The 10,014-nt window shown below is 42.1% G+C and overlaps 2 protein-coding genes across 2 annotated transcripts; one reads left to right on the forward strand and one right to left on the reverse strand.

The window, feature by feature from the left end:
- The first annotated feature begins 256 nt into the window (after positions 1–256).
- Positions 257–2,262, forward strand: LOC120998966 (interleukin-17A-like). The gene is made up of 3 exons (XM_040429843.1): positions 257–283; positions 1,205–1,440; positions 2,025–2,262. Exons 1-3 carry the CDS (start codon positions 257–259, stop codon positions 2,260–2,262), a joined length of 501 nt encoding a protein of 166 aa, XP_040285777.1.
- Positions 2,263–5,605: 3,343 nt separating this feature from the next.
- Positions 5,606–7,078, reverse strand: LOC120998967 (interleukin-17F-like). The gene is made up of 2 exons (XM_040429844.1): positions 6,828–7,078; positions 5,606–5,853 (listed from the first exon to the last, which is right to left on the reverse strand). The coding sequence occupies exons 1-2, from the start codon at positions 7,076–7,078 to the stop codon at positions 5,619–5,621; spliced, it is 486 nt and encodes a 161-aa protein (XP_040285778.1). The 3' UTR covers positions 5,606–5,618.
- Between the last annotated feature and the right edge of the window lie 2,936 nt (positions 7,079–10,014).

A 10,014-nucleotide genomic window follows, 5' to 3' on the forward strand; every position in this document is an offset into this window, starting at 1 on the left:
CTGGTTAATTAGTAATTGAGGGATTCAATAGCGTGAGATGTTCCCGTCCTTTAAATTCTCCCAATGTTTCATATTCATTTCTGAAAGATTAAAATATATTGATATAAAATCCCGAGAATCATTGAAACCTGATTTAAAGTTATGAGTATTTCAGGAAAGCCCAGAAACAACCGTGTCCCTTATATAATGGGGCCCGGAGTCAGAGTCCCAGCACAGTCCACCAGCAGAACCTCACCAGAGCTCGTCTATGAGAACAATGGCCGCCCACCGGGGAACATTAATGGTAGGAGCACCGATTCCTATTCAGTTTTAATAACCAGGTCCATTAAGGGGTATGAGGTGTGGGGGTTTATTACTTGTTATTATGTTCTCCGAAAGTAAAATTATCTTCTTGGTTTATCTGAAGAATTGTCTTGAAGGGTTTGTTCACTTCTGAGCAACATTTGACAGTTTAAAAGCTGAACAACATTGTACGTACTTTGTATTACTTATGGTTACAACCTGTGTTATGCTCCAGAGCTGTATTTACAATTCTGTTGGTTGTTAGTGGAAGCAAAAAGCCTTAAAATAGACACATTATAACAGCTAACCTATATTCTATAATGCGGGGGGATGGTTAGTTTTACCTATATCATATCAGTGCACCGAGTCTTGACTAAAGGCTGCTTTATCCAGAAGGCAAATTACCAGAACAAGCTCTGAAGCCAGCAGAATTGTAAATGCAGCTCTAGAGTAAAGCTCATGTCTGTACGTAGTGATTTGACCAGCAGAATAGTGAGTGCAGCTCTGGAGTATGATACAGGATATAACTCAGGATCAGTACAGGATAAGTAATGTAATGTATGTACACAGTGACTCCACCAGCAGAATAGTGAGTGCAGCTCTGGAGTATAATACAGGATGTAACTCAGGATCAGTACAGGATAAGTAATGTAATGTATGTACACAGTGACTGCACCAGCAGAATAGTGAGTGCAGCTCTGGAGTATAATACAGGATGTAACTCAGGATCAGTACAGGATAAGTAATGTAATGTATGTACACAGTGACTCCACCAGCAGAATAGTGAGTATTATATATACTGTAGGATAAATCTGCTGCATCTTATTGCTCCATTTCTAACCCTTCCTTGTACCATTATCCCATATATTGCTGACAACTCGATAATGCCCCCTATATTACATATCCTATGATCTGTTCTCAGGGTCTCTCCACATGGCTTCTCCTTATCTTCCATTCTTCTGCCCATGGAAGAGAGGTGCAGGTACCTGGTACAGAGGAGTGGGATGTCCGCCCAGTGTCCGGAGGTGATTGTCCATTCCAAGTGGACGCCACATTTCCACCACGTGTGAAGGTTCATTTGAAGGTCAACAGTGAGAGCTCTGCACAACTAATGACGGACAGCATCAAGAGCCGCTCAATGTCTCCATGGGAATACAGGTAAATAGACAGGTGATCTATCTATCCATCTATCTATCTATCTATTATCTATCTATCTATCTATCTATCTATCTATCTATCTATCTATTATCTATCTATCTATCTATCTATCTATCTATTATCTATCTATCTATCTATCTATCTATCTATCTATCTATCTATCTATCTATCTATCTATCTATCTATCTCATTCTGCCTATAGATAATTTCTGTAGGTAAATCTCTCCACGTCCAAGGCTGTATGGTCAGCCCTATACATTAAGTGTACTTAGTGACGTCTTCTCACAATTACTTTAGTTTCTCTATCTGCACGCTTATTTTTCCTTCATGCTACTAACCATACATGGAAAATATACAGTGAGCTTAGACCGAAGATTTTTGAAAAGCTTTAAAATAAAAATCACAATCGCTGTACACTACAAAGGGAATTTCCAGGTGTGAGCTTCATGTACCATAGACGCCTCCACTGAGGTCAGCTGACGACCACAATGGCTGCCCCCTGCAAAGAGTATCAGCTGCATTTAGTATTGTAAAAGCTATTTTGCTAATTTTGGCCTCTGATTTCTATCATTTTCTTCCTCCAGCTCCAACGTGGAGAACCACAGAGTACCGGTGGTCATCAACGAGGCCAGATGTCTCCACCACGGCTGTTTGGACTCTCAGGGTCATGTGGACCTCAACATGAACTCAGTCCCCATCAGACAGGAGATCCTGGTCCTGCGCCGTGAGATGAGAGGATGCGTCCCCGTCTATAAGCTGGACAAGCAGCTCGTCACCGTGGGCTGCACCTGTGTCCGGCCCATCACCCAGTACCTCAGATAAGAGCCTCATGGGTCACCACTGTCTCAGTGGAAGCGTTACCCATCGACCAATCAGGGGACTGATAATGTGATTTTAGGAGTTAAAGCTGAATTCTGATTGGTTGCTGTTAAGGACAACTTATAAAAACCAGTGTAAGGAAAATAACTGTGGCCGACAGGAACCAATCAGATTTTATCTACTTACTTCTCTCCTGCCGACTACAAAACATGAGCAATTTCCATAGGCTGCCATGGGCGACACTTCTAAAAAAAATATGTGCAGAACCGCGTTTTCTCAGTTTTATTATTTAAAATGTATTTATTGTTTTTATGGAAATATTCTTTATATTTATTTGACAATATTTATATTATTACATAAAATTATTGAAACTATTTAATCAGTCTATTGTTTTAATTAGCTGGAAAAGTGTACAGAAACTTGATGTTTTTTTATGGCTGTTAGAGGGTGTGAATACTTTTGTAATCACCTTATTTATTGCTCTAATAAATGTAAAATGATAAAAAAAAGCAACCTTGTAGATCGGAATCCTACCATTGTGTGTATACAGCTCCCATGCAGACCTATGTGTCTCCAGCCTCCCGATCCTGTGTGCACCCATAGGAAAAAGTAACTGCCCCACTCAATACTTCTGACACCAGTAACTTTTTTATATTTCTGTTTATGGGGCTGTGTGACGGCTTATTTTTTTCTTAATGCCATTTTGGATTTATGATTTTTTTTTCACTTTTTATTTTGTTTCTTTTGGAAGCAAAGCGACAAAAATGTTTATTTGACGATTTAGATATTTTTTTCCAATACAATATTCACAGTGCGGGATAAATATTTTTATATTTTAATTGTGCAGACATTTTCAAACCGGGTGATACTCTTTATTTTTTTTATTGATTATTTATAAATCTAAAATAGGGAAAAGGGATGATTTTAGAATACTTTTTTGATACATTTTTAATACTTTTTTTTTTTACCTTTTTAACCTTATTTTTAGCCCCCCTTAGAGGAATTTAGCATGTTATCATCAGATCGTTTCTACCATAGACTGTAATGGTTTACCATTTCAGTCTATTGGAAAATTGCTGTGTTTCTATTGAGCCCTGACTGAGGCAGGGCTCAATAGGAGCTTAACTATGGTATACTTCGGAATCTCCACAAAGACCCTGCATACCATAACAACGATTGGCTCCCACAGTTTCATCATTGGGGTTACTGGGAGCAGCCTGCTTCCTATAAATAACCATTCAAATACCATGGTCATATTTGACCACAACATCTGAGGGGTTAAATGCACCTGCCGGCTACGCCACTGCTCAGCTCCTGAGTGGGAACCATCTTTAAAGACCCAACTTCTGCCACACATGTACGATGAAAGGAGCCATTTGGATGTAAGTGATAAATGTGGTATGATTAGCGCAGGGCTTGAGTCACATTTTTTTGTCCACCAGCTAATATCTAGAGTATCCACTGTGTGCAGCACGGGCAACAGCCAGACGGGTTGGGATTGACTCATTAAGGTCTTGGTAGGTTGTCACCAGGGGTGTACATAGAAATCATTGGGCCTCATAGCAAGAATCTGAATTGGGCCCCACTAACTCCTCCCACTACCCACCCCTGGCACATCCCACCACCTGCCCTGGCCCCTCCCCATGTATAAATGACCTATTGAAACCATAGCCTGCGACTCACACACTAGCCAATCAGCAGCAGGAGCTTTACACTGCTAAATGCTGATTGGCTGGTGCAGTGCGAGTGCCCAGCAGAAAGAGGAAGGATAATGAGCAGCGCTGCAGGATGTCAAGAGACAGGTGGGGCATTGCCCATCACCCATAGCAGCTGCGTGGTCTGCCTATATTGGTGGTACGCCACTGGTTGTCACCTGTATCTGGAGCCATGCTGACTGCAGTGCATCCCACAGCGGCTGGAGGTTGTGTGGGGGAGGATCCATAGAGCGAACACAATGATGGAGGTCGTCCCACAGATGCTCAATTGGATTCAAGTCTGGGGAACTGTTTCTCTCCTGAGTCTGTTTCTTGCCTGAGTCGCCAACGTCCATCCATTCGATGAAACAGAAAAAGTGTCTCGTCGGAGGAGGCAATTCAAGGACAAATTCCGATACTGACGCAAAAACTGAAGCCTTTTCTGCCAGTGCAACTTCATTATCAGAGGTGCAGTGACCGTCCATATGCCTCGGAGCCCCATACACAGTAGGGTTCGCTAAACTGTTGTTTTAGACATGTGTCTGTTCGCCTCCTGCAGTGCGTTGGTCCGGCCCTCGCGCACCTTCGTAGTGGACATTCACCTCTCACATCAATGGCACGTGGTGCTCTGCGGTTTCCACATCGCTTATTCACAATGCTGCCATTTGTCCACTCAGGAAACACTTTCACCACAGCAGCAGAGAACAGTTCACACTGCGCAGTGTCAGAAAAACCGCCACCCGGGGCCTGAAAGTCAATAATCATCCCTTTTTATAATTTGCCCATGACAGCAATGAGGGATGTGTGTGCAGACCGCCTATCACACCTTATATACCCACCGAGCTATGTGATGTTTTAATATATGCAAATGAGCCTCTAGGAGCAATGGGGGCGTTACGGTTACACCTAGAGGCTCTGCTCTCTCTGCAACTGCCACACCCCCTGCACTTTAAGAGAAATCAGGTCCAGGTCTGAACACATTTGCACTGCCTGGCCCTGTCAATCAAAGTGTAGGAGGCGCTGCAGTTGCAGAGAGAGCAGAGCCTCTAGGTGTAACGGTAACTCCCCCATTGCTCCTAGAGGCTCATTTGCATATATTAAAACATTATTTTTCTCAGCAGTGCGGGCGCATATGAACATAAGACCAACACAGATGCCATTTAGCTGCCAAGCGCACATGGCAGTCTTTATTATCATATATTGTGCTTATGTGTGAATAAAGCAGTAATATGTATATTAGCTGTGTGGTGAAGCTATAGTACATAGTGTATATGAAATGTAGATGCTAGGACACATCTCTGCCCTCAGCATGCTGATGTCTAGTCCTGTCAATCAAGGGGAGGGGGGAGTGTTCAGAGCACAGGGGTTGTTACAAAGCAGTGCTCCAAGGGTTCAGCCCCGCCCCCTGGTGCTCCAATTTGCTAATTTGCAAATGAAATAAAATGCAGATATCTCTACAGCTGTTTAGCATACAGACAAAAGAAAGGTATGCCTGGTTTAATAGGGTTGATCATGCTGATAGATCCACTTTAATATTACTAGAGACAATGCTACAGACAAGAATTTAGGGTAAGTCTATTTTATTTATTGCTTAAATATAGAAAAAATATCCAAAATAATCCAGTTCATATTCATTGGCGTCCGTCCATCCATATTTCCACATAATCAGTAATAGCTGACGACAGGCTTGACGCACGTGCAGCCCAGTGTGACCACCTCGGTCTCCAGTCTATAGGAGAAGCTGCAGCCTTTCTGCTCCCGACATAGGACCATCACCTCCTGCTGGATGGGGTAGGAGATCAGGGCTGGATTCTCATTGCCGTTGGCGTCTGCGCAAGTGAAAGTGAGACAATTGGCCTCCGCGATGACGAAGGGGAATCTGTTGGGGTCTGAGTTGAGACTGAAAAAGGAAATTTAAAAGAATAAATAAAATGTTACAATTCCAAAATGTACACATTTACATATTGTTTTTTTGACAGCTGAAGATCTATGTACCCTGCAGATTTTGGATATTTTCCCACCCGCTCGTCTCTGTAAATTTCTCCATCCACGCTCGCTAGGTTCTTCTTGCTGATGTCAGAACTGTGCTTTCTGCTCTGAGGCTTCCACGATTCCTCTTCACCTCTTTCCCTGAGAAACTGCAGCTGCATCTCCCTCCTCCTCTGTATTACACTAGAAGGATTTTTTGGGGGACTGAAGACTTTTTGAAGATTTACTGGAAGTGGGATAAGGGAACCACAGTCTGCTAGAAGACACTATCTAATACCTTCTCATGTGTGGTACTCAGGGAGGAAAGAGGAAAGGAAGGATTGGTTGACTGTCGGTTTCACATGTATTATCTATGGCTGCTATGATTATATATGTACAGTCTATAGTTTCCAGCCAAAACATTAAAGTGTTTGTGCACGTTTCTCATAAATGTATTTTTAGATGTGATGAGGTTTTGGTGGCATTGATTTGATTTGAATGTGTCCTGGGGATCTATAGCCACTGAGTGTGAATAGCTCTAATCTGCTCCGACCACAGGTTCTTCTTCTGTGATCAGGAGTAGATTAGCAAGAAGGTGATGGTTGCAGAATCTGACTGCATACAGTCTTTGTTTGTAGTCTGTTACCATGGAGACACATAACACTGCACAGGAACTGTATACACTGCATTATGTACTGCATTAATGCAGATGGTGATTTGGATCATGTCAAGGCTGAAATTCTGGGACTTACAGAAAGTAGTCTTGTCCTGAGGACACAAGTCCAGATGAACCTGCAAATCCAAGCCCTAATAATGCAGGAAATTAGTGCTCCATTCCATAGAAGGGACACAGGACTATAGCCCTATTTCCTAAATGTTTGAAATGGAGTACGTTGTGACATTTACCTGTATTCCCAGGGTGACAAAGAGCGAGTGTGAATGTCCTCCATCTGTACCAAACTGTCCAGGTAGCTGGTGTCAATGAGACCGATGTCCACTATCATAGCGCTTGGCAAGTGGCGGTTCCTTCTTCCAGGACATCTCTGTTTGGCCTCTAGGGGGAGCTCTTCATCCTTAGATCCTTCCTGGGTATTAGTGAGGGACCAATACTCTTCTGAGAGAAAGGCCGATGAGCAGAGGGACACCAGGGCGGCCATCTTATTAGAAGGAAAATAACTTTGAGCATTCCAAACAGGCAAAAAGGAGAAAAAAAATTTTTGTGCACAATGTTTGTCTTATTGGGGATGTCCTTTGACACTTTTGCAACCAGCACCTGGACCTGAATACTTTTGTAATCTCATGTGATTAAAAACTTAGTATAGTCACTGAGTTATGTTTCTGTATAGCGCCACCTGCTGTTTGTTTTTTCCATATTTCTCCATCCACCTTAGTAATATTGCTGATGTGGTCACACACACTCATTTCCATCCTTCAACTGCCACCAGCTGTATCTACTATCAGAAGCTGTGACAGTTACAGGGACAGAGCTGCAACAGAAAGGATCCGCCCCTGAGCTCTTATAAGGAGATAATAGCATCAGAAAGGACATATCCTGAGCTACCAGAGCAAATGAAGCAATAAATGGGGAGCTCTCTGGATCCATCGAGGTTCAGGACTGGTTCTAGCTTTGTTAGAAAGAGATTGTCATGTACTATACGTTTTTCAATTTTTTACATTAATCATGGGATAAACTCTTTAATGGTTTTCACCAAAGCATTCAATACATCCTATGCAGATATTACAGTAAACTTCCAAACTTCCATTAATCCAGCATCCATGGAACCTCTAATCTGCTCCCTTATCAAAATTTCGAGGCTCCTAGGAATACACAATGGACGTAAATCAGGGAACACTTTCCAGCCTATTGGAATGGACTGATTGCTGTATTCTGGATGATATACATTCTACTATCATCGTCCTTAATAATATATTATACAATGGACACTTTTCTACTCACAATTATCAGTGAGCTTCTTGTATGGACCATTCTTCTCCTCCTGCTGGGTTCTCCGTATAGTTCTGGGATCTGCTGCTCTAATTCTTGGATCCCAGTCCCTCTCTCTATTTTTACCAGTTGTGGCTCCCGGTGAAGTCTCCATTTCAGGAATCATAGTTTTCCAAAAAGTTTCTGTAAGTTCCAGTCGTGTCTATGACCATTGAGGAATGTGGACTGTCCAGCTCTACCCTTTTATGTCAGATTTAAAGAGAGAGAAACTGGCATAAGATCTCCGGCACTTCCCTAATCGGGGGCCATAATTTATCTGAACTCTCGACGCTTATCTTGGACCATAGAGATAGCAGCACATGGTAATTATTGTCTTCACTGTTTCCTAATATAACTAGGACGAGTATATTTTTCTTGAATTGTAACTACATATCAATGACTAATCTGAACCTGATTCCATTGCCCTTCCTCCTGTGCTCATTGTCGCCCCCCCGTTGGACAATTAAGGAATATTGAGTAAATGGTAGGTGCAGAGGGTGCAGTTTTCTCTGAAGCACCTAGAATGTCTATCCATCACAATTTCAGCTCATTAATCTAAATGGGAACTGTGTAATGCATCTTTTCCCCAGCAGAGGCGCTGTAGGCGAATTAAGCATATACAGATGGATACTCCCTCTGATCACAATTGATCATTGGTGGTCCCAGCAAGGATTTGGTTGCTCAGTGATGGAAGGCACTTTTAAGCCACTTTATGCATTTGTATATCAAGTTTCGTTCTTCTATCCTCTATCTTCTATCCTCTATTTCATTCTTCTATCTATGCGCTGACTTTTTCTATGAATAAGAGAGAAAATTAGGACTCACTTGCTTGCTCCATAAGTGGGAGGGAGAAGCCGGACTCACAGGCTTTCTCTATGAGTAGGTGAGAGAAGCAAGACTCACAAGCTTTCTCTTTGAGGGGACGGAGGATGCAGGACTCATAGACTTTTACTTTGAGTAGGCTTAAGAGGCAGGACTTTGAGTAGGCTTAAGAGGCATGGTTGGGGAATGCAGGACTTACAGTCTTTCTTTATGTATAAAGGATGGAATCAGGACTCACAGGCTCTCTCTATGAATGGGATGTGAAAACAGGACTCACAGGCTTTTTTCCTTTATGGCTGAGGGAAGAAGGACTCACAGGCTTTCTCTATGAATGGGATGTGAAAGCAGGACTCACAGGCTTTCTTTATTTATGGGTGAGGGAAGCAGGACTCACAGGCTTTTTTGTATGAGTGGGTGAATGAAGTATTACTCAGTCTTTATCTATGAGTAGACTGAGTAAGTAGGACTCATAGGCTTTCTCTCTGAATCCTGGCTGCATTCATACAACCTTTTATATGAAAATACTAAATCACACAGAAGAAAAATAAAACTATATTTTATGAGTTCACCCCCTCCCTCTCTGTCCTATACTGCCCATTAATAAGGGTTTCTATAACTATGCAATTTAAAAATCCAAGATCCACATTCAGCCCCTGCTCATCATTGTCTAAATGATTCTTGCAAAGAAAACAGTGCCCCCATCTTGTCCATCTGACATCATGTCCATGGGGTCACATGACCTAATCATGTTACTAAATTACCCTTGCTCTGTCCAGAAAGTTTTTTGCAGGGTGGCCATGTGTTCACTAGTAATGTGTACAGTAACTTCCATTTAATGCCTTACTATATAGAACCATTGGGGGGCCCATCAGTAGTAACAAGTCATACACCTAGTCGTACACAGATATGGCCGGCCCTAAGTTTCTATTGATAAAAGATTACAAAGTCCCAGAACGCCCCTCTAAGGGTATGGATTGAAGGTACTGGTGTGTAGATACTTCTCATACAATCCTGTTTGTTACTATGAGCTCTCGCTTCAGTTTATGACTCTTTTATCTCTATCAGATTATTACTGTGTCAGCTTTTCTAGTTAATTAGTAATTGAGGGATTCCATAGCGGGAGATGTTCCCGTCCTTTAAATTCTCCCAATGTTTCATACTAATTTCCCAAAAATTCAAATATATTGATATAAAGTCCCGAGAATCATTGAAACCTGATTTTCGGTTATGAATATTTCAGGAAAGCCCAGAAACAACCATGTCCCTTATATAATGGGGCCCGGAGTC

The sequence above is a fragment of the Bufo bufo genome, chromosome 4, assembly GCF_905171765.1.
Source record: "Bufo bufo chromosome 4, aBufBuf1.1, whole genome shotgun sequence".
In the NCBI taxonomy this organism is placed as follows: domain Eukaryota; kingdom Metazoa; phylum Chordata; class Amphibia; order Anura; family Bufonidae; genus Bufo; species Bufo bufo.

Excerpts from the sequence above, each read along its gene's own strand:
- LOC120998966 (XM_040429843.1), top strand. The coding sequence starts at position 257 with ATGGCCGCCCACCGGGGAACATTAATG. Across the intron at positions 284-1,204 it reads CCCACCGGGGAACATTAATG|GGTCTCTCCACATGGCTTCT; the intron begins GTAGGAGCACCG and ends ATCTGTTCTCAG. Across the intron at positions 1,441-2,024 it reads ATGTCTCCATGGGAATACAG|CTCCAACGTGGAGAACCACA; the intron begins GTAAATAGACAG and ends TTCTTCCTCCAG.
- LOC120998967 (XM_040429844.1), bottom strand. The coding sequence starts at position 7,078 with ATGGCCGCCCTGGTGTCCCTCTGCTCATCGGCCTTTCTCTCAGAAGAG. Across the intron at positions 5,854-6,827 it reads TTGTCACCCTGGGAATACAG|TCTCAACTCAGACCCCAACA; the intron begins GTAAATGTCACA and ends TTCCTTTTTCAG.